The 24,547-nt window shown below is 35.5% G+C and overlaps 3 protein-coding genes across 3 annotated transcripts; 2 read left to right on the top strand and 1 right to left on the bottom strand.

Moving 5' to 3' along the window:
• Positions 1-1,624: 1,624 nt before the first annotated feature.
• LOC125193743 (cycloartenol Synthase-like) lies at positions 1,625-9,545 on the top strand. Its single transcript, XM_048091614.1, has 19 exons — positions 1,625-1,780; positions 2,153-2,402; positions 2,825-3,010; positions 3,678-3,767; positions 3,889-4,083; positions 4,192-4,276; positions 4,944-5,110; positions 5,303-5,491; positions 5,819-5,932; positions 6,214-6,336; positions 6,421-6,543; positions 6,656-6,754; positions 7,344-7,400; positions 7,883-7,929; positions 8,199-8,342; positions 8,519-8,696; positions 8,806-8,886; positions 9,023-9,106; positions 9,201-9,545. Exons 2-19 carry the CDS (start codon positions 2,205-2,207, stop codon positions 9,309-9,311), a joined length of 2,271 nt encoding a protein of 756 aa, XP_047947571.1. The 5' UTR covers positions 1,625-1,780; positions 2,153-2,204; the 3' UTR covers positions 9,312-9,545.
• A 2,721-nt stretch (positions 9,546-12,266) lies between these two features.
• On the top strand, positions 12,267-16,984 carry LOC125197477 (TORTIFOLIA1-like protein 2). Its single transcript, XM_048096227.1, has 8 exons — positions 12,267-12,367; positions 12,501-12,654; positions 12,995-13,732; positions 14,052-14,246; positions 14,330-14,432; positions 14,683-15,341; positions 15,749-16,429; positions 16,507-16,984. The coding sequence occupies exons 3-8, from the start codon at positions 13,079-13,081 to the stop codon at positions 16,675-16,677; spliced, it is 2,463 nt and encodes an 820-aa protein (XP_047952184.1). The 5' UTR covers positions 12,267-12,367; positions 12,501-12,654; positions 12,995-13,078; the 3' UTR covers positions 16,678-16,984.
• Positions 16,960-19,628, bottom strand: LOC125197479 (probable serine/threonine-protein kinase PBL17). Its single transcript, XM_048096230.1, has 6 exons — positions 19,291-19,628; positions 18,549-18,847; positions 18,106-18,241; positions 17,888-18,024; positions 17,639-17,762; positions 16,960-17,538 (listed from the first exon to the last, which is right to left on the bottom strand). The coding sequence occupies exons 1-6, from the start codon at positions 19,361-19,363 to the stop codon at positions 17,105-17,107; spliced, it is 1,203 nt and encodes a 400-aa protein (XP_047952187.1). The 5' UTR covers positions 19,364-19,628; the 3' UTR covers positions 16,960-17,104.
• Between the last annotated feature and the right edge of the window lie 4,919 nt (positions 19,629-24,547).

The raw sequence follows: 24,547 nt of genomic DNA, 5'->3' as shown, positions 1-24,547 counted from the left end.
CCCAAGTCGATGATGGTTTTCTCTTTATCTCTTATCTACCTCACGAGTGGAAGACCGATATCCTTTCCGGCCCACATCGATGATGGTTCTCTTATCTCTAGCATTGCCTACCCACGTGATGGAAGACCGATGTCCTTTCCGGCCCACACGTGAGGGGGCGTGTTAAATTCTCTCAATTCTGTCCCACATCGACTTGGTGATGATCCAATCTAATCTATATAAGTGTGGATAACCCTCCCCCTTATGAAGCCTTTTAAGGGGTGAGTGACCCATTTCTAATATGAGCGCTTTAATGAGATCTCATTGAAGTAGTCTATCATGCACCAACGAATTTCGGAATTGAAATTTAAACTATATAGCGGTATTTCGGAAGGTAATTTTTGGTATTTATGAACTATGCAATTTTCGATAATTAAAAAAACAAAGATGAAAAAGAAATGAGTTGTGTTAAGATTTGGGTTTGTGATTATAAGTTCTGGCATGATTTGAGATCTGATAATTGGTGAATAATAGTTTCCAATTCTTTTATACTCCTAAAATTGATTTTTAAGAATGATCGATAAGCATTGTGCGAGAATCCTCACGACAATTCGGGTCATATTTAATTACGTAAAACACGTGTGACTAAACCATATATTAAATCAATTTTAAATAAGAAAGTGCCTCGTCCACAAAAATCATTCACACTAAATCAAAAGTAGGAACAATTGAAAAATGACAGCTGCATAATAGGCTGTTAAGTAGTGATGTTTATATCCAAAATTACCAATTTTGTCCTCACAAATTTGTCTTCTTCTTAATAAACAAGCAGACCGGCTATAATTCTAGTTACAGCCAAATCAGCATGTGGCTATCCACACTATCTGGTTTCCAATTTTATTTGGCTTTTGTAGGAATATCAATTGAAATCAATTACTACAAATTTTAAAAATTGAAATTTAAACAATGTAGATAGTCACAAAAGTTAAAAGGTAGGGACACTTTAGTAATCGTCATTAATAATTGATGACGAACACAAACGAAGATGAACCCCAACCTTCAAAAGTGTCAAACTCCAAAAATCGAATTTAATACAAAAAATTAACATTCATAGCTCGAAAGAGTGTATATCAACCCCTAGTCTCATCTGAATTCGACATTCATATAAATAGAACAGAAAAAATAGGGCTATTATCAAGTAAAAAATTCCATTTGTCAGTGAAATAATCAATTATTAACTCAGTATAAATTTTTAGGAAAAATACTAAATGAAGGAAGTACCTAGAAAGTGTGTCACATTTTATAGATTAGTGGTACTCGATAAATTAGGATTAATATTATAACAAGTGAGAGAGATTATTTAGTGAAATGCGTGTAACAAAGAAAAATGAGATATTATATCACGGACAAAGAGTAATTAGTCAAAAAAAATGCTTCAAATTCCGAGGTAATCAATAAGTCGATTGGCCATAATTGAAAATAGCGTGGGCTCGAGCAGATTGGTCCGATTGACATCTCTAATTTTATCGTTCGTACTCTACAAAAACCGGACCGGAAAATATAGTTCGGTTTTACGGTTTTACCCATTTTAGGCCCTAAATTCGACTGCAGTGATCATTCAGTCAAATACTACTCGTACAACTGATCTGAGCAAAAGGCTTATTTCCCACTCATTTTAAAACACTGCTGAATTTGTTTATATATTACTGGAAGAATAATTCATCGTCTTCCCCTCTCTCTCTCTCTAGATCAGATTAGAAGGTGTTTGCTCTACACCATCGCTTCATTCATCGGTTGTAACGTAAGTTGGTTAATCTCAAACAACATTGCCGCTGTTGTGCCATTTCTGTGATCTGCTGCAGTAAATTGCGCTCAAGTGAATTTTGATGTTTTGATTTCGATTATTATCGGTGATGTGTTTTTACGTACACGGTGGTTGCAATTAATGTATGATTAGATTAGATCAGCTAGGTTTGTACGTTGAAATTGCGATATCTGTTAAATCAATCGCTGGCCACCTACCTACCTACATAAATTGAATCTTCCAATTCACTATAATAGAGTTGGCTGTGTTTTGTGTTAGTGTTTTTGCTGTTCGAGAATTGATCTGTAAATCGCGGTTGTTTTAGAACTCCAGCGGTCCAGCCTGATTTAATTTGTTTTTCTTCTCTAGAGGGCTAGATGATATAGAGAAGGGGATATAGAGTGAAGAAGAGAGAGTTATAATGTGGAAGCTGAAGTTTGCGGATGGATCAAGCCCGTGGCTGCGCTCTTTGAATGGACACGTAGGCCGGCAAACCTGGGAGTTTGATCCTAGCCTTGGGTCCCCGGAGGAGTTGGCTGAGATTGAGAAGCTCCGAGAGCAATTCCGCAGTAATCGCTTTGAAAAGCGTCATTCTGCAGATCTTCTCATGAGACTTCAGGTTCAGTGAGAGATATAATTAGCTTCATTCATTTAATTTTATACTGCTTTGTGCCACTTTGATAACCTGATAGCCCTAGCTTTTTTCCCCCAACATGCCTGAAATTTGGACAAATGAGTCTAGTTACTTTATGTCACGTATTGATTGTGAGGTTTTTGGTTTTTTTAACTTTATAGTGTCAAAGATTGTTAACCTGGTAGAAGCAGAGAATTGTTTCCCTATGTTATTTTTTCAACAATTAATGATTCTTAATGTGGTTGGAGACTGGAATATCACTGTTATCAGCAGTAAGATTTCACTGCTGGTATGTAAATCTGTGTTACGAATGATGGTTGACTTATGAATGTAAATTTATTCTTGACTTCTTCAAGATACTGACTATGGGACTAACTTTTTTACTTTTAATTTATTTTAAATGCCAGTTTTCGAAGGAGAATCCTGTTACCAATAATTTGCCCCAAGTCAAAGTGAAGGATGTGGAAGATATTACTGAAGAAAAAGTAGATAATACATTGAGGAGGGCCATCAGTTTCCATTCAACTCTGCAGGCTCATGATGGTCATTGGCCTGGAGACTATGGAGGTCCAATGTTTTTATTGCCTGGCCTGGTAAACATAGAGTTTTGTCCTTTATGCTTTCTTGTGCTTAATTTGGAGCAAATTTTTTGAGATGAACACTGGAATTGGGGATAGCTTATACCCCCTCCGATCCTTGTTAATAAAGTCATTTTTCTATTTTGGGAAGTTCCAAGTTAATTGAGTCATTTCTATTTTTGGCAAAAAGTTACCATTTCTATTACTTTATTCTCTCTTCATCTCTCTTACTTTGTTCACCATCCACTTAACACACTATTCTTAATCTCTGTGCCGAAAAGAAACGCCTAAATTAACAAGGAACGGAGGGAGTATCTGTCTTGTTTTTGTTCTGCAAGTTGATCGTCCAGTTTGATGACTTACTCATAGTTAACTAACTGGAAGAAACTTTATAATTACGTAGTCATTATATGCTTCTCTCATTGATGTATGTGGACCTTAATTGGATCTAAATTAATAAGAAGGGGTTTCCATGTGCTCATATCAATGAGCTCCATGAGTTGGATTCTTATTAATCAGTTCAAATCTTTATAGTGCATGTGATGCTATGCATTACATGCTAAATATTTTTTACTTGAAAAATTGAATTTGTGATTTTAATATCAACTTTCATCTTGAAAGAAAGTAATTTCGACGCTTTGCTGTCCTCATGTTTTGATAACCCCCCCCCCCTTTGGAGCAGGTAATTACATTGTCAATCACCGGGGCGTTAAATGCAATATTGTCAAAAGAGCATAAACGTGAGATTTGTCGCTATCTCTACAATCACCAGGTGAAGACTATATTAAGCACACACTTTTCCATGATTTGCTTCTAGGGTGTCAAATCTATTTATTGGCCCTTCACGGAAAACTATATGTGTTATGCTAATATGCAGTTATGCATTGTAACAGAACAGAGATGGTGGATGGGGTCTGCACATTGAGGGTCCAAGCACTATGTTTGGTTCTGTTTTGACCTATGTCACTTTGAGGTTGCTTGGTGAAGGAGCAAATGAAGGAGATGGATCAATGGCGAAAGGCCGAGATTGGATTTTGAATCATGGTGGGGCCACTGCAATAACATCATGGGGAAAGATGTGGCTCTCGGTTCAGACTCATCCCTTACATTGTTGTTCATGTAATTTGCGTATAGTGGCATCATAGCTAGTGTATGCTAACTCTTGATTGTTTGTTCTTGTTACCTTTGCGGATTAGGTACTTGGGGTCTTTGAATGGTCTGGAAACAATCCTTTGCCTCCTGAGATATGGATTCTTCCCTACATCCTTCCATTCCATCCAGGTAAAACATACTATCATGAAACCATTGCCCTTCTTTTCTTTACATTTTCTAATAGTTTATGTTATTGTCAGTACAACTTATTTATTTATTTTTTTGTGTAAGAGTAACAAAAATATACTTCAATGGTCAAGAATACATGCTTTCTGCGTCGTGTCTTTATCTCCATCACAGTGATTCTCAAATGGGTCAAAAGCATTATATCGAACTTTTACTCAATTGTGTTAGGATAATAACTACTGACCTTTGTTTTGGAAGCTAATTTTATCCCACATTTGCAACATACACCAAGAAGCCACCATAAGCTATCAAACCCTGGATATCATTGTGCTTGTTCATACATTTTAGAATATCTAGGTAAACTACACGTAGAAGTATGACAAATTTTACAGCAATCTTCTGAAGTAGAGATGCTTATGAAGTTTACATGCCCACCAGTTGGAGTAGATAGATGTCACCTATTATAATGCAAGACTTTCTTCATTATGCATTATTGGTAGACTTGTGATATTGGGGCTGATAGTGCTAGTCTGCGAATGTTACGAGCAGTTTCTAGTAAATATTTTACCTCTCCATAAAGTTTTTAGTTAGAGAGAAAGTCCTTAGTTATGATGTGTTCAACAAATTATTTTTGTACAAGTTACACAATATTCTTCCATTTGTTTTGCAGGAAGGATGTGGTGCCATTGTCGAATGGTTTATCTCCCTATGTCCTATCTGTATGGGAAAAGATTTGTTGGCCCGATCACACCTACAGTTCTTTCTCTGAGGAAGGAGCTTTTTACTGTTCCATACCATGAAATAGACTGGGATAGAGCTCGCAATGAATGTGCAAAGGTCAGCAAAGTCCATGCATTTATTCCTTCAAATTGGTGTGGTAGTTTGTAACCACAATCAGTAGTAAAGTTTTGGAAATACGTATAGGTGGCATTGGCAAAGTAACATCTGATCTCCATTCTCACAGAGTTTATTTCTTTCTTCAGTTCTTGTAATTTGTAAGCATAACCTCATTGCCTGTCACTGCTGCAGGAAGATCTATACTACCCACACCCTCTTGTACAGGATGTACTTTGGGCGACTCTTCACAAAGCTGTGGAACCTGTTTTATTGCGTTGGCCAGGGAAAAAGTTGAGAGAAAAGTCATTGCGGAGTGTTATGGAACACATACATTATGAGGATGAAAACACACGCTATATATGCATAGGCCCTGTAAATAAGGTTGAAAATTGTTTATCATAGTTCTGTTAGAAGCTAAAGTAGTGAATTTTTTTAAGTAAGGTTGAAAATCGTTTGTATGAAGTACTATATGCTTATCTGATTGGGGTAGTTAAATTTTATTATTTTCTGAAGGGTGTTCTGCTTGTATAACATGTCAGACTGACATTTTGTGTACCTTCATTCCCCAGAATGGAGTCATCTATAAAAAATATTGGCATGGTTGTTTTTGTTTCATTGTTTTACCTAATAACCATTCTGTAGAATACAGCAACTGCTAAAATATCTTGTCACCTTTTCTCATATGTCTTCTTTCAAATGAAATTTCAGGTGCTGAATATGCTTTGCTGCTGGGTGGAAGATCCAAATTCAGAAGCTTTCAAGTTACATCTTCCAAGAATCCATGATTATCTATGGCTTGCTGAAGATGGCATGAAAATGCAGGTTGAGTTTCTCGGATGTACATGTATTATTTTGGTTTGCTTTTCTGCTAGAATATCTTTTGCAAACTAGAACATTTGATAGGCACAGGACCACATGACTTGCACAATTGACAAACCCAGTCTGTTGTTCAAATATTCTAAAGTTGACTGATTCGTGATATGGAATATGCTCCTGTTTCATTGAGTCTCTAAGTCAATCGTACATTATTTTTTTAATGATTGTTACAGTGAGATTATCTTCTATTGAGCATTTGCAGGAATAATATCATACTTAAATTTCAGGGGTACAATGGGAGTCAGTTATGGGATACTGCCTTTACTGTCCAGGCAATTATTTCAACAAAGCTGGTTGAAGAATTTGGCCCAACTTTAAGAAAAGCACATAGCTATATAAAGCACTCCCAGGTAAACAGTGAACTCTCTTTTATCCCATTTGTTTATGTTTCATCATCCATGGAAATAATCTCAGTCTTGATCCTACCTTTAAAGGTGTTAGAAGATTGCGAAGGTAATCTAGATTCATGGTATAGACACATTTCAAAAGGTGCCTGGCCATTTTCAACTGCAGATCATGGTTGGCCTATTTCAGATTGCACTGCTGAGGGACTAAAAGTGAGATATTCAATATGAAGAGCTTTTTAATTCATCTAATTTCTTCTTGTTTGGATTTCCCCAATATTAGTACAACTTCCTTGTAATATGTGCCTGTTTAATGTTTATCCAGGCAGCTCTGTTACTGTCCAAGCTACCTGCAGAAACTGTCGGTGAACAAGTAGATGCACACAGGTTGTTTGATGCTGTGAATGTTATTTTTTCACTGCAGGTACTTTTCTGTTATTGACCGCCATTTAATAACTTAAATGGCATTGCATAAGTAGTAGAATATCTTTGTTGAATGGACAAAGAGAAGTTATTTAACTATATTATGTTGAATTATGCTGATGAGATTCATTTAAAGAAACCGGATGAGAAAAAGTGATATTGAGCTTGAATACAAATATGAAGTAAATTTTTGACATTGTTCCAGTGCTGCTGATCAAAATGAAGCTTCTTGTCTGCAAATACATGCTCACACGTGACGTCATAATAAAAGATATCTAACTTTGTCATAAACTTATAAAAATGATACCTTTTCTATTTCTTTTACTCATAAAGAGATACCAACCAGGACAATAGGAATTTTCAGTTACTGGACTTCCTTTGAGTTAGAGAACATCAAACCTGACCAAGTTTGCGAAAGTCAATTTCATAATCACCTGTAATGTTAGGAAGTTGGCACACTTCTCTCAGGGTGCCTTCTTCTAGGTCACTTCAGTTTAAACATCTTATTCATCCTTTCCTGATTGCTTTTAAAGTTGTAATCTATGAACACTTCATGATGATGAGGCAAATGTTCCTGACATATTTTGCAGAACGCGGATGGAGGATTTGCAACATATGAATTGACAAGATCCTATAGTTGGTTGGAGGTAAGTTATTCCATGTGTAAAAGTTACCTAGTATTTCTAGCTATTATTTCTTGCACCATATTTTCTATACTTCTCCAACAAATGTGAATGTGGTTTTGTTATAGTACTAAAATTAGCTGGAACTGAACCTGATGTAACTGAATCTAAGGTTTTAATGAGTGTTGCTAAAAGGTGATTTAGTCAATGGTAATCGAGCCTTTGGATTGTTCTGGCTTGCATGCTGAATAACTCTCACCCATGCTGTTTCTCTAGTTATGCACTTATGAAAGTAGAACTCAAAGGTTAAGCTATTTTAAGCAAGGCACAAAGATTGCTATCCTACTATCTTATGCATGATATAACCATCCATTTCTGACATTACATGCCATATTTTGGTTATTATGGTCTAACAGCTATTTGTTGTTCTAATCTGTTGTGCTTTATAAGTTCTTTCAAACTCGATGAATAATCATTGATATGACTCTGTATGTTTTCTTTCACAGCTAATCAATCCCGCTGAGACTTTTGGTGACATTGTCATTGATTACCCGTAAGATACCTCTGCCTCTGCAATATCTGTAGAAAACTTCTTTGAATGTTACTTTTCTCTGCAGTCCAAGTCATTAAAAGACCACAAAAAAGGTCAATTGGTTCAGCAATCATGAACATATTATTACTTTGCAATATATAATTCTTTTGCATGATAGATTTCGGTTTCATTACCTCCCATCATCTGCTACTATGAATTATCTCAAACAAGTTGATATGACACTACTTATCAGAAACCTTTTAATAAATTTGAATCCATTGACCTTGTAGCTATGTTGAATGCACTTCGGCTGCTATTCAAGCATTAACAGCATTTAAGGAATTATACCCCGAACATCGAACTGAAGAAGTGGAACGTTGTATTGAGAAAAGTGCTAAATTCATTGAGAAGATTCAGGAGGCAGATGGGTCCTGGTTAGTTTCCCTTTTTTTGTGGTTTTCTCTCTTCCTCCAACTACTGGACTGATATATTTGCTCTGAGCTCGATTCTTTAATCAGCTTTTTTTATTCCTGAGTATGCATTTACATTACTTTCTACTTGATGTAGTATTAAGTATTAACTATCAACTATGACCGCGAATGTTTTGCAGGTATGGTTCTTGGGCAGTATGCTACACTTATGGAACATGGTTTGGCATAAAGGGCCTGATAGCAGCTGGTAGAAACTTCAGCAATAGCTCTACCATACGCAAAGCTTGTGAATTTCTGTTGTCTAAACAGCTTCCTTGTGGTGGTTGGGGAGAAAGTTATCTTTCATGTCAAAACAAGGTTGAGAATTTATAAGTTCATCGCTTTTTTGTCCTCTCATACGGTGTGTCGAATTTGTTAGTATATCAAAATTTCTAATGGTAAAATGTCATGATCACTATCTTTTCAGGTGTATTCAAATCTAGAAGGCAACAAGTCTCATGTGGTGAATACTGGTTGGGCTCTGATGTCTCTCATTGATGCTGGACTGGTAACATTGTTTGGATTACCTATATGATTTGTTTTGTCCTGTTGTTTCGATTTCTTTTCCGAAAGGCATAAGTTAGTTTATACATGCAACCAGCACCCTATGAGAACTAAAGCGTCAACTTATGTGTGTCGTGCAGGCTGAGAGGGACCCCTTGCCATTGCACCGTGCAGCAAAAGTCCTCATAAACTCGCAATGTGAAAATGGAGATTTCCCACAGCAGGTAAGTTTGTTTAGCAGCTGTAATGAAATCCGGCACATATTCTGTCTAAGCCGAGAAACACAAGAATTGTTAATCATATGCCTTTAACTTTCAGGAGATCATGGGTGTTTTCAACCGGAACTGTATGATCACGTATGCTGCATACAGGAACATATTCCCCATCTGGGCTTTAGGAGAGTATCGATCTCGTGTTCTGCTCAAATAATGAATTTGCCGCAATCGAATCCCGACAGGTTTTCCAGCTTTAATTTGCTTTGTACCACATCTGACTTGGATCAATAATCCTGTGCCATCATCTTTGGTCTTAGTTGATTTTGTTTCTAAGGTTTCGGTTGAAGTAGCCGGGTTAAATTGGTTTATGCTTTTCGTAGTCAAGCTTCATCTATGTTTAAGTGTCCCAAGCTGATGATTCGATTCATGGTTTCATGTTTTGTGTTGATGTTGTTGTTGCCGCTGTCTCGTATCGTAGGGAAGAAAATGAGACTTAAGTGATACCCTTTGGATTCTGGAAAGGAAATATGAAAATTTTAGGGCAGCATGTAAGTCCAAATATATTTAAGAAATGTGCAAAATTTAAGAAATGTAAAGGAAAGTTCTTTAAAAAAGTTTAATAAATGTGTCATATTATTATGATATCAGTTGCACATATGGTTGGCTGATGTGTGACATGATATCAAACAATTGCTATCCAATATGCAAAAGTGAAATCCTTTCTATTTTAGATCAATGAAGCAATGTTGAGAAACTTGCTCTGCTAAAAAACAAACATGGAAATCGCTAATGCGTGTTTGTATTCACAAACTACATTTCGAAAATCGTGCATATTCGTCAGTTGGTTTTTATTAAATTTATTTATGGAGTATGTTTAGATCACACTATTAAGAGGGCCTTATTAATCGTGAAAAGGACCTAATTAGTTTGATAATTATGTCAGCTTAAATATTCGTAAATGAACATTAAGAGGAGATAACTATATTTAATTTATACTCCTAATATTTTTTTAGAATTATAATTTAAGTATTCATTCTTTTAGACTTTTAGCTAATATGACACACTTCTTTTTAATTATATTCCAAATAATGTTTATTTCTGTTTTTTTAATCAATAAATTAAACTAAACTAAACTATTTTTATTAAATTGTAATAATGCTGAATTAAATTCAACTCCTAATATCTAAAAATATTATAATCAGTTCAGTTTCAAAATCAATACTCCAATTTGCTTCATCATGTTTGATCTTTAATTCTGCTAATTTAATAATTAATGCTCACTATGTTCCATAGTAGTGGAGGTATTTCTTTTCGGCCGAGAGATTAAGAAAAATTGTATTGAGTGAGTTAAGTAAAGAAATAATAAAGTAGTAAATGAAAAAGGTAGAGAGATGAAGAGGGAATAAAGTACGTGAGAGTAAAGTAAATCAGAAGAAATGTGTTGGCTTTTACTAAAAGGAGAAATATTTCTATTACTATGGAACGTACCAAAATGATAAAAAGACTGTCCGGAGGGAGTATTTGTTATCCCTCTTCATTCTATTATAAAGTAGTACTACTAATTTTTTTGAAATTGATTAAATTTCTATTATTAATTTTCTTCATGTAATCACAGGATTTGAGATGTTAATGATTTTTAGAGAAATCCAGAAGTATTGTTGTTACGCTTCTTTTCATACTTATATTTTGGGACGTGTGTTCAAAACTTATTTTCGCATATCAATGCAAATTATATTATAGTATTACTATTGTTTGTGCACTTTTCAATGATTACAAAAATGTACACTATAGTTCAAGAATGCAATAATCTCATTTTCCAACATTTTAAAGCACACAGTTGAGAGTCAAAATCACATATCAGAAAAAGACAAAGCATGAAAACCGTGGACTCCCAAACAAACTCGTGAAATATCAATTTTTGACTATGACATTCGACTCATTAAATTAAATTAATTAGATACTAAAGAAGAAGTATTTGTTGGCGTAGTACTAATTCTGGCACCGGTTTCATAAAAACATCTCACCTGCAAATTGGTAGGGAAACATTTACTTTGATTTAAATAAATAGTGGAGATAAAGTTAATATAGTTTTAATATTTTCAAAGTAAGTTACTAGTTTTAAATTATCAAATTCAAACTATTATGGTAATTTATCTGGAGCAATTATCATTTTTTATAAGGATATTGGTTTTTAAAACAATAAACATTGGCCTAATTATGATATTTTTCACAAATTTTAATTTTAGTCTAAAATATCACAAACTTTATATTTCGCGTGTTATCTTTTTTACAACGGGTTAAGGCAAAATTCTCGAAATAATCGTGTACGTCAACAAGTGTTACTATGGAAAATACTAAAATTAGACCAAAGTTTGTATATTAGGGATCAATATCCTTTTTCATGTGTGCACAGTTTTTCAAAATAGACACAATAAATACGAAATGTTTCATTTGTCGCATTCCAAAACGTCAATTTTAAATCACAAAAGAATGCTTGATTTATATGTTTGGATCGACCTGTTATTACGCGAATGAAGTTATATTAACTTTTCATTTTGGTATTTATGGTCGATGGTGCTTGGTGGACTCATATAAACACTACCGAGGCTTAAGTATTCTAATAGTACTAGTACCTTTTTACCTCTGTCTCATGTTAAATGAGACGTCTCCCTTATTAGTATGTCTCCCGCCTCAAGTGAGATATTTCATCTTAGCAACAATTAGCTCATTTATTTCTTCTATTTTGTCTTTAATTTCTTATACTCTATTCTCCATCTTACTTTATTACTCTAATTTATTCTCTTTTAGTCCACTAACATAAATTACCTTCTTGTGCCAAAATAGAAACATATCGAGACCAAGAGAGTATTTTATTTTTTTGTAGAAGTTCATAATATTAATTATTTAAATCACTCAAAATTATATTTTCAAATAAAATTTCGAAACCATAGTCTGCAATTTTTTTTTCTACGTCTGCCTCTGCTTAAAGTGATGACTCGATGCAACGTAGACAAAAAAAATTGACATCGTCGAATGCTCGTAAATGAAATATTTTACACACTACTATATGTGTATATCTATATCAATTTTATTTTTTGTGAACGGTTACTAGTACTAAAGAGAATCATGCCCCACGAAGTTGGCCCTCTCCTCAATTTCAAAACCAGAAACTCAAAACTCAAAACTCAAGCGCCAAAACTCCAAACAAGCCTCTCTCTCTCTCTCTCACGCACACACACACACTGGCCCCTCTCTCATGCGTACGGACGGGTAGGATATTCTCGAATTGCGTTAATTTTTTTTCTCTTTTGCATCCTTCACGAGATTCATTTACTATACTATTTCGAATTTGCTTTTGTTTTATCTGTTTTGAATTTGAAATTTAAAGTAGCTTAATTGGCAGAGCGCCAGCATTATTCTGGCTTGATATTTGAGCATATAAGTCTGCTTTAGCTACTTCAATCTCGATGCAATGCTTTTTGTCGATGCTGTATTGAATCACATTATTACTCTCTGCTGAAGGAGGAAAATGGGGGTGGAATTAGCTGGCGTCTTATGTAAGTTTTTTTTGTGAAATTTTACCGGTTATTATTGTGAAATTTGTTTCGTCACAGTCGTGCGTGTGTGTGTGTGTGTTAGCCGTTGCTGATTATGTATTGAAATGTTGCCGATCTGTTTTTCAGATTTGGAAAGTGTTGGTGCTGATTTTTTTTTTGTTTTTTTGTTTCTCTCTTTCCTGTGTGGAGAATCTATATCAATAGCTTTTGGAAGATTGTGGATGAATTAATTGAATTTTCTCGGAAGCATTTCAAATATTGATTTTCGTCTGTCTCGATATAGGTCTAATGCGTTAATTTCATTTTTGATGTTTTACTGAAATCTATTGTGAATTTGAAGGGGAAAGAGTGGAAGGTCGGTTCCTAAGAGTTCATGGTGGAGTGAATCTGAACTGGTGAACAGTTTAGTGTAGATTCAGTGAAAATGAAGACACACGTGAGTATGGTGAAATCGAAAGCAACTTCAAGGGTGAGTAATCAGCAAGCTGTTTTTCAGCTGAAACAGCGTGTGGCTCTTTCAGTCAACAAGCTTGCAGATAGGGATACTTACCAACTAGGGGTGGAGGAGCTTGAGAAAGTTATTGAATGCTTGACGCCAGATGGGGTTGCTCCGTTTCTATCTTGCATATTAGACACAGATTCTGAGCAGAAGAGTGCTGTCCGCAAAGAATGTATCCGGTTGATGGGGACTTTGGCAACTTTCCATGATGGACTGATCGGATCTCACCTTGGAAAGATTGTAGCTAGCATTGTGAAGCGGCTAAAGGATTCAGATACTGTTGTAAGAGATGCTTGTGTAGAAACAGTTGGTGTCTTGGCTTCAAAACTGAGTGGCGGTAGAATGGAGGGTGATGGTGTTTTCATCACACTTGTGAGGCCACTTTTTGAATCCCTGGGTGAACAAAACAAGCAAATGCAAACTGGCTGCGCATTGTGTTTGTCCCAGGTCATTGATAATATTCACGACCCTCCTCCGCTAGTGTTGCAGAAGATGTTGGGAAAGACTATTAAGTTTCTGAAGAATCCTCATTTCATGGCGAAGCCAGCTGTCATTGAGTTGAACAGGAGTATTATTCTGGTCAGTCTCTGCCTAATACCTACCTTTTCTTTGTACTTCCATTTAACCTTTTAGAAATTGACTGTGTTATAGGTTGCATAAGCATTCATTTGGAATATTGACACGATGGTTGTAAATTGCCAAATCCAATGTTTCATCTCAGCCAATCATGTTGTAAATTTTGTTTGGGGTCACTTTTTTCCTCAGCTTGTGCTTACTGTATGACTAACATGAGAACGCAATAATTTAGTAGATTGTAGCTCAGAATGGGGCACCTGATTTTGTTTTATGAAACTCAATGTAGACAGAATTATAACTCCCTTCTTGTTTAATATTTTAGGCTGGTGGTGCTCCGTCACATAGTTCATTGACAGCTGCACTAACAAGCATTCAGGAGTTGCTGAAGAATAGTGACTGGACAACACGTAAAGCTGCTTGTGCAGCACTGGGAGATATTGCTTCTTGCGGTGCAGCATGCCTAAGTTCATATCGGCTGTCTTGTATCCGCTCTCTTGAAGCATGTCGGTTTGATAAGGTCATCTGTTTATTAAACAACCCATTATGCTGCAAGTATTGTTATATAAATGCTTAATTTTGTCCGTATATCAACCTAAATAGGTGAAACCAGTTAGGGACATAGCTTTGCAAGCCTTGCAACTCTGGAAAAATCTTCCTGGTCCCGATACAGCTGAAGCTTCTGAAGCTGGATCTTCTGTCAAAGGTATTCTCGTTGATGCCCTGTCTTTGATGTGGTACAAATTGCCCAAAGCACAGAGCTAATGCCATCCAAAAAAAAATTAATTGTTTATGTACTGTGTTAACTACCCTTGGTGTTATTTTTCCTCGGCTGGTGATAATATTTTGAAATGATCCATTGTGTGATTTCAACATCTGGAAGTTTTCTTCTTTATGTTCTCATCTCGAGGATCACAAGCGTTTGTGCTTTATGTAATGTTTTCCACTTCCTGCAGAAACATCCTATAGAGATGACTATACTGATGTGAGTAGTGCCTGTGACACAAGACTGAAGGAGAGTACGTTGACAAAATTTGGTAATGGAATGACTAAGAAAAATGTTCCCCTCTCTTCTAGAAAAGCTGAAAGAACTTGTATCGAGAAACCTCTGAACTCTGGAAGAACTGATTGGAAAATAGATGTTGCAGTTCCAAAGAATTGTAGTTCAGCAGCAGAGAATCCAAATGAAGAATCTGAGTGTAGTTCTGTTACCAAGAGATGTGAAAGAATAAATTCTGATGCCAGAAGTATTAGTAGCACTAGATATGAATACGTAGATGTGGATGACAAGCAGGAACTTTCATCTGTTTCTGATCTTTTCACTGAAAGCATCAAGACAAAGGTTGTGACAACACATTGTGATGCTTTCGATGATGCCAGTTTGGTGAAGTCAACTGGGACTAGCCGAAGGTTTCCTGCAGATGAAGTTAGCATTGGAGAACAAAGATACTCAGCTAAATTGCATGACCGCAGGAGCTTAGATTCAACAATTACAGAAGCAACTTCACAAACTATGCATGGGTGTTGCTCACAAACAGAAAAGGAGATTGCATTAATCAGAAAGCACCTTTTGGAGATTGAAAATAAGCAGTCTAATTTGATGGATATGCTCAAGGTAACTCACTTTTTTTGGGTTTTGCTTTTCTGTTCTTTTCTTTTCTTGACCACTATAATTCATGTGACTCTTCATCATATTAAATTATTCAGGTTCATAAAATGGACATGCAAAACTACAATCACTAGAGTAGCCCTGGCCTTCAGTTTCATGCATGTGATAATCTTAATAAAAATATACAAACATTTACATTGACAGAGACATAAGTAGCGAACTATATAATATTACAGTCAAATGGACAGAATGCTGGCATTAAGTAAAGTATGACTTACATTAAATTACTGTCAGAAAGAATCATATTCTATGAGTTTAGGATGTAAATGCTCTTTGATATGTTACTATTCATTAGTTTTTGAGAAATTTGGAATTTGACAACTGATTGATAAAATTTCTGTTTCTGTTTGCAGACATTTACAACCTCTGTTATGGATAGCGTGTCAACCGTCCAGTTAAAGGTCTCAAATCTTGAACTGGTGGTCGATAAAATGGCGCAGGAACTTGTTCATGGAGGAAGATATTCAGATGTATTGGCGGCCAAACTTCTGAAGAGAAGTCCCAGCATTGCTTCCCCTAGACTTTCTACATGCACCCCACGGACGTCGGTAGATAGTAACAGGCATTCCACACTGATGCCAACTAGACATGCTGGAGTTTTGGAGGACACATTTGGCAGAAGCAGAACAAACAATGCTGGGCGACCAAACTCTGACATGTGGGCTGATGCCAATCTCAAGCCAGTTAAAGGTTTCCCAGGGAAGGCAACTCCTGTGAGTTTATATCCAGAAATTCACGAAGAACAGATGAGGAAAAGTGGCGTATACGATCCTAAGTCAAGGCTAAACAAGCTGGAAACAAAGAACAGCCCATGGAAAACTGTGAAAGAGCATTTCTGTAATGGTGATCTGGACTCGGCATATGCTGAAGCTCTGTCCTCAAGGAATGAACAACTTCTCTTTGAGCTTCTGGATAGAACCGGACCTTCTCTCGAGAACCTATCAGAAAAAACTGCAAATGGCCTATTAAGCAATTTAGCCATGTACCTAATGGACCAAAGATTCGTGAGCTCAATAATTCCTTGGTTACAGCAGGTACGTTACTATTTATACGGTCATCCATAATGAATGATTAGTATGCTATATCTAAATCATCACTCTGTATTCATCAGCTTGTGGATCTCAGTAACATCCATGGACCGACCTACCTAGTGCTCTCCGCAAAGACAAAGCAAGAATTCGTATACGGAGTGCAGGAGGCTGCCAAATTGGACATATTCAATCCTGCAGAGAGAAGATGCCTTGTTGAAATAGGCAAAATGTTGTGCCAGTTTTGGGGTTAGCCAAGTTTGAATAACGCTGGAGTTCATTTCTTTTCTGTAATTCATATCAGAAAGCTTGCACATCTGTTTAGGAATCGACCGTGTTGAAGTTGTTAGACAAATCTGTTGATCCACTTTGCGCAAAGTATGAAGCTGCGTCTCAAGATTTAGGGGTCGGAGTTTCACAACTTGTCTGTTACAAGCATGAAAATATTCAATCATTGTGATGTCTTTCTAATTGTGTCAAAATAATTTCCGTTCATATTCTTGTTTTGGATGTACAAACACTAGCTTACTTTTCCATTGATAGAATGAGTTGCAATGTTCAGACTTGTGAAAAAGTAGTACAGACTTAACTGTCAAAACAAGAACCTGTTTGAGTGCAAAATCCTAACCACAGATTTCAACGAAAAAAAATCTACATATGAGATGAGATTGTTGGTTCTTTTCAGGGCTCATCGTCTCCTTTGCTCTGACTTTGGAATCGGTTACTTAACCCTTTGTGGGGATTCTGAGGTGCGTCGTTTGGGACTTCGTAAAGGGTTACACCACCACTGCTTTCTATTGGGATCGATTCTTGGGTGACGAGGGGTTGCAGGATCTCGATGACTTGACTCATGAGGGGTCTTCCTTTCGGGTTCTGGCTGAGACACTGATATGCCAGATTGGCCACTTTCATGAGAATCTTGGTGGAGTACTGCCCCTCGATTCTACGATCCAGTATTCTCGAAAGCTTCTTGCTGTGGTTGAGGAGCGGGCGTGCCCACTCCACGAGATTATGCTCTCGGCTTGGCCTGCTCTTGTCCATTGTGCGTCTTCCTAATAGCATCTCGAGCAGGACAACTCCAAACCCATAGACATCACTTCTTGCTGTCAAATGTCCTGAACAATGTATAAATGGATGATCAATCAATCACCAGTCATAAACAATGAAACGATTAAGCGTAATGTCCATATCACGTCTGCCATCACGAAGACTCACCAGTCATGATGTACTCAGGAGCAGCGTAACCATAGGTGCCCATAACCCGGGTCGAGACATGAGTTTGATCTCCTGTTGGCCCAACCCTTGCCAGCCCGAAATCAGAAAGCTTCGCGTTGAAATCCTATGTTCATTATACACTTTAGCCACTGAATGACCAATGGAGATGACCAAATTTTGCATAGCCAGAAGAAAATAAAAAACACAGTTATAAGACCTCATTTACACTAGTAATAACCACACACTAACCTCATCTAGCAAAATGTTTGAAGTCTTGAAATCCCTGTAAATGATAGGTTTTTCGACACCGTGAAGAAAAGCAAGGCCTCTTGCAGTATCCAAAGCAATCTTTAGTCTTCTATGCCATGTTAACGTGGTTCGTACCCCTACGAGCAAAAACAATAGAAAAACCATAAGAATAGTTGATCTTAGTGATAGTGAAACAATCTTCCACTAATCCCACTTACTAAAGAAAAGATGTTTCTCGAGGTTCCCGGATGCCATATATTCATAGATCAAAAGTCTATGGTCATCCTCGCAGCTGTAGCCGATAAGTTTCACCAGATTAGGATGTCGGAGATTGCCTAAATAGTTTACTTCTGCCTGCAAAGGAAAACCTCAACATTCAGCGATAACTATCGTTTCCCACATTTGATGAAATCGAAAAAGGTTTCACTCAACAGACTCTTAAATCTGAGGCAGCAAAACCGTCTTTTTTACAAAGAGACGAGATGCAGCCATCCAATCGCTTATCTTTTTTTCTTGACAAACTAGAACAACTACAAGTATGAAAGAGGCACAATGCTATCATAACAGTGCATTCTATTCCCGAGCATAACGTTTATCTTTCGCGAAAAAGAACATATATTCACATTCACTTCTAATTTAGGTTATTACCATAGAAACTCACCAGCCACTCTCGGTCCCCCTGTAGACTTTCAGGATCAAGCACTTTAACAGCAATCTGAGTCGTCTTGTAACCAGGCCTCACGTTCTCGTCTATAACTCCTCTGTAAACAATACCAAATCCACCCTTACCGAGAATCTGGTCTGGCCGGAAACCCTTTGTGGCCAGCCTCATCTCCTCGTACGTGAAGATATCAAGATCGCCATTCCCAGGACTTAGGCGTAGGTCCTTCACATTTTTGGGGATGATCACAAAAGTGTTTGAATTCGATTTCACCGGTGAATTGGACTCCGCATAGATACCTATACATAATAACAGAACAATCCCACACAACCATCATAAAACTACACTTGACATTATACACTTGCCTTAGATGAAAGCTTAAACAAGTCCAGAATCAAGATTCAAAAACACTAATTTCTGAACATTCTATAAGTAAAACAAAAATGTTTTAATATCCATTAACAATACCAAAATGCAATCTTTAATTCAATGTTCAAACCAAAGCAAAACTTCTCAAGTCTAATTAATTCCAATCTGTTACCATAAACATAAGGGAAGCTTCACTCAATACCAACATTCAAACTTCATAAACATTTGTTCACCATTCCACAATTATCACCACACACACACACACACGCAGAGATATGATGAAAAGAAAGGATCCCAAATCAAAGGCTATAACATAAACAAAAAACAAATATGAGAAGAAAGAATGAGAGTGAATGAGAACCATTAAACATACCATGGTTTCCACAAGAAGAATTCTTCTCCCTCTGCTGATATTCCTCTCCTTCAACACTAAGACAAGAACCCATTTTGCTATTCCCACTTTCACCAGATTCGCATTTGGATTCCAATGGTTAGACAATAAAAGAGACTAATAGCCAAGATTGGATTTTTATCACTCCATTTCCATCATGAGCCAAACATACAAATGGGGCGGCGGCGGATGGGAAGATTTCACCGGAATATGAAGTGGGTCGCCGGAATATACTCCGATTACGAAATGTGAAGGGATTAAATGTAGGAAGATATTGTGCAAGAGTGAGTAAGACACTATGTTAGGAAGTGTGAGCGATATCGTTTCCTTGCTTATAATGTCCAGGCAAACCAGCAGCATATATTTACCGATTTAGTAAATGTTGGTCAAAAATGGAGTAAAAAGGAATTTATTTCAATTTACTATGATTTGCAATGGAAGAAATTTCCAAGTAGGAAGAAGATGACTTGGCACCACAGAGCCCAAAAATGACTTAAATATTCCCTGACATTGACATTGCCATTGCATTGACAATGACGGGCCCATAGTCAAATCCATAAAACATCCTATTCCTTCGTCCGTATTAAGAGTCTCGTTTGAGTTCGATCGAGTTTTAAAATATGAGTAGAAAATAGATAATGAAATGTGAGATCATATTTTTAATGTATTAATTTATAATAATAATGTGATTCTCATCAGGACGGACTAAATTGATAAACCGACACTAATAATGACAGTCGGTGAGAGACATTATTGTGGCCGTTGTAGGAAATCACACACAAGAAATAAACATATACCAGTTGAGGCTGAGTTGTCACAATATATAGTCGACAACGTTTTCAAATTTGAGTTAAAAAAAAAGTTTTCTCATGACAGACTGTAGTTGGTCGATCTTCTAATTCTACCTAGTTCGCTATTAATTGCCATTGTCACCACCATTAGATGTATGTAAAATGACAGTTTTTTTTTACATGGTTGAGGCTGAGTTGATATTATTGTAGATGTTGTAGGAAATCACACACAAGAAATAAACATATACCAGTTGAGGCTGAGTTGTCACAATATGTAGTCGACAACGTTTCCAAACTTGAGTTGAAAAAAAGTTTTTTCATGACAGACTGTAGTTGGTCAATCTTCTAATTCTATCTAGATTTCGCCATTGATTGCCATTGCCGTCACCATTAGCTGTATGTAAAATGAGAAGTTTTTTTACATGGTGATTTACTATAATTAGTCAGTATTTTTCAATACAAACTTACTTTTATGTTATTTTAATAATCTTTGTATGCATAATTCTCCTCACACGAAGATGAGTATATAACTATAGTTGTGTCATGTATTAATGCCGCCATCAAAATCATCATCTTCATATGTCAATTTAATCCAATAAGGTATTGGACAAGTGTCAATTTTAGTTTAAAGGTAATTTTCGATGACATGAAGCATAGTTAGCAACCCCTTTTAAGTGTCAGCCTAACAAAACTAATTCAACCAAAAATAACATTCTAATAATTATTGTGCTAAAATTTGAAATAACAAAAAAAAAACACATTTCTTAATGCTAAGTTTGTGTGTTCATTTTAAACTCAAAACCCAAAATTATACATATTGACTACATTTTGTCGCACTAATCATTTAACTAATAGTCAAAATTTCAGAAAATTAATATTTTAAATAAAATTGGAATACTAAAAAGGAAGAAGGGTAGAACTGGAATGTGATGAAGGGCACGTGTTTCAAGATCCAGCGACAAGAGTTGACCCAGTCATTTACGCGCTTCTCAACTGTATTAAACACGCTTTTTATAGTCCCTTTTTACTTTTTGTCGCTTAAATATACGTCCAAGGAAACATGAATTAATTGATCTCTGATAATTTTATAATTTTAAAATTTAAAATTTAATTTTTTTTTTCATAATCATCTTACAACAAACTACATTATTCAATTACTCCCCCCGTCCGCCATTAGGAGTTCCAGTTACTTTTATGCACTAATTTTGTAAAAATGATAATAAATAGTTAAAGTGGAGAAATGGTAAAGTAAGATAGAGAATAATGTTGAGAAGAGTCGTATCTAAGTTATTCTCTCTTTTATCTTACCATTTCTCTACTTTAACTATTTATTACTCCCTCCGTCTCTCTCCGTCCCACAAAAGATGTCACACTTGTGGGATGACACGAGATTTTAGGAAGTTTTGTTTTGTGTGTTAGATAGAGAGAGAAAATATAATTTTTATATTAATGTGAAAGAGAACTTTTTTCAAAAATGAAAATGTGACATCTTTTGTGGGACAAACTAAAAAGGAAAATGTGATATCTTTTATGGGACGGAGAGAGTACTATTTTTACAAAATGAATGCGCAAAAGTGACCGAAACTCCTAATGGCGAACACAGGGATATATGTTTGTTAAAACAACTCTGATAAATGATATACTTACATGGTGTTGTTGACACATCATATTTTATTTTGCTACACTAGTTTTTTGATTTTGGCAATTATGAGACAATTGTAAAAAATTAAAAATAATTTTTTATACAGTTTCAAAGTTATGATTAATAATAATTATACTTTAACTTTTAAAATAAGATAAATTGTGAATAGAGAAATAATGGCACTATTTTATAGATAATGCGGTAAATTACATTTTCGTCTCATTACTACCACCTCTCAGTCCTGTTCTACATCGCACATTATTCGTTAATCTTATTTACAATAATTAATACGTATATAATTATTTTTTTTTTTTCATGCGCATTGCTTCAAGAAAAAGTTTTTCTTATACATAAAATTCGAAGGGTCTTTTTGGAAAATTTCAAACATCATCATTTATTACACTCGGTAACTTGTATTTATATTGTTGGCAATAGACAATTAATGACACTTAATATTTATGTTTAATTACCAAAAATATTAATGGGCATTTTAGGATTTAGGAGCAAGAAGCACTTGATCTTCTGATCGGTAGCATATTTCATTGAATAGTATTCCTTCAGTCCCAGCTAAGATGACACGTTTTCACGTATTTAATAAATAGTTAAATTGAAGAGAAAATAAAGTAAAAAATATAATAATATAGAAGATAGTGTCTTCTTCAATATTCTCTAACTTACTTTATTTTTTTTCCTCTATTTTAACTATTTATCATTATTTTTTCTAAATAAGTGCAAAAAGGTTATATATCATCTTAGTTTGGACAGAGTAACATAGTACATTCTAAGTATAGAAGACAGTTTATTTCACATTGAAAAAGCACAGAATTATTGCAATGAGTATATAGTTTGTTCTGATTAATAATTAAGCTCGAAGAATATGTCATTGATATTTACCAATTGCCCATATTGGAAATATATATGATAGGATGAATAATTCAAACTTGCAATTCTTGAAGATCACTCCTACGACATCCTAACAATTACAAATGCAATGTAATTAAGAAAATCACGCAAAAGAAAAAAATTAATTTTTTTTACCAACTTTTTTGAATCGTCACCGCAAAAGGAAATTAAAACATAAATAATGTGATTATGTGTTATAATTAATTACCAATTGAGGAAAGTCTCCATTTTCCAATTGCGAATTGATTAACAACCTCATTCCACGATGTATAGGTAGCACATCAATCTCACCCCGTTTTACGATAAATATTAAAGAGAGAGATTAAACAAATAAAAGCCACTTATATTCAAACGAGTAAGAAATACTCCCCGAGTCCATAATAATAATAAAGTTAATGGAATATTGGAGCATAATTTACGTGCCAAAAGAAAAACTGGTGAAATGAGATATTTTATCATGGACAGAATCACAAAGCAATATATGTTGACGAAACTGACCAACATTCATGAGTGATAATAGAGCCCTTGATGTGTGAACTTATGTTTGATCTAGATTAGTGTATACTTTCTCATATCGCAAAACTAAAAATGTAATTTTATACGCTGACAAAATTTTGGAAAACACTAAAATTTAAGGCGCAAATAAAAGTGTATTTCAGTTACCAACACATTAAATCAATAGTATATAGAGAGAGAGGGAGTGGTAGAGATAGGTGGCTGTTGGCGAACAAATAAGAGAACGAATGAAAAAAACACGAGCAACAACAACAGGCAAGATAACCGAGAACAAATCGAACTAATTGATAAACTGCACTAGAAAATAAATAACAAAAGTTACCCCAACTCTGCATATGATATGGGCCACATTTAAGAGAATAAAAATCTAGTAGTCTGAACATATCGCTACATGATATGCTTAATCAATTATAATTGCAGAAATCATTTCTCTTCTCATTTTTGTTTCTACTTTTGCAATTGTAAATGGTTGAACATACTACTATATGACAATACGTCCGAGTCACTAAATTTATACTCCATTCAAGGAGAGCTACACCCAACAATAGCGGGTAGTAAAGACCAATTTTTCGAACACTTCAAGAGTAGAGAACAAAGCCATACTTATTGAGGTCTAACTATAATAAACTCTAACATAAGCAAACAAGGTAAATATAAAGTAAACAGAATAAGATGTAACAATAGAAAAATATGCCGAAAATAAGGAAATTGATTGATCGATATAAGAGAGATGTTTTAACCTTGTTTAAGGTTGATAGAGAACTCTCACCCCATCCACCATCTAGTAGTAACTGTTTAGACAACAGAAATTGACATGCTTTTTGAAGTGTTTGAGAATTATGGCAAGTCTTGATATTAGCTACCAAGGCCACCACTGCAAAAAATGTAGCATGTGTAACATGTGCCCCAACAGCCATACCTGCGTATGTCACAAATAGATTTTAAACCTTAATTGTTCTCCTCATACATAATAAAACACACACATATATAGGGCAAAATTTGCCGGAAAAAACATTAAGTTCGGTCAAATTCTAGTCCCTCTCGCAACTTTTGGAATCAGTTGAAAAAAAATATGAAGATGTGTTATTCAACCAAATAATTTGGTATGGTGACGTCCACGTATGATTTTTGGGTTGTTATATCAGATATAGTTTCACCAAAAGTTTTTGGTTGTTGGATATTTGCGAACAAATTCAAATTTCATAAATTTTTTCTTTTATATTTAAAGAGACTATTTTTTGGGGACTTGATAAGGCTAATTTCCTGCATTGGTTATGAGGTTAAATTCAACGAATTTCTGAGTCTAAAAAAGCTTTTAAGCCAGGTGTGTAGAGGAAATCGCCAGATCCAGGAAGGAAGGAAGAAAACCACCTGGTGAAGGAGTTTG

This window comes from Salvia hispanica, chromosome 6, assembly GCF_023119035.1.
Source record: "Salvia hispanica cultivar TCC Black 2014 chromosome 6, UniMelb_Shisp_WGS_1.0, whole genome shotgun sequence".
NCBI lineage: Eukaryota > Viridiplantae > Streptophyta > Magnoliopsida > Lamiales > Lamiaceae > Salvia > Salvia hispanica.
Note: the sequence above shows the minus strand (reverse complement) of the source record. Positions and strands in the feature narration are given on the sequence as shown.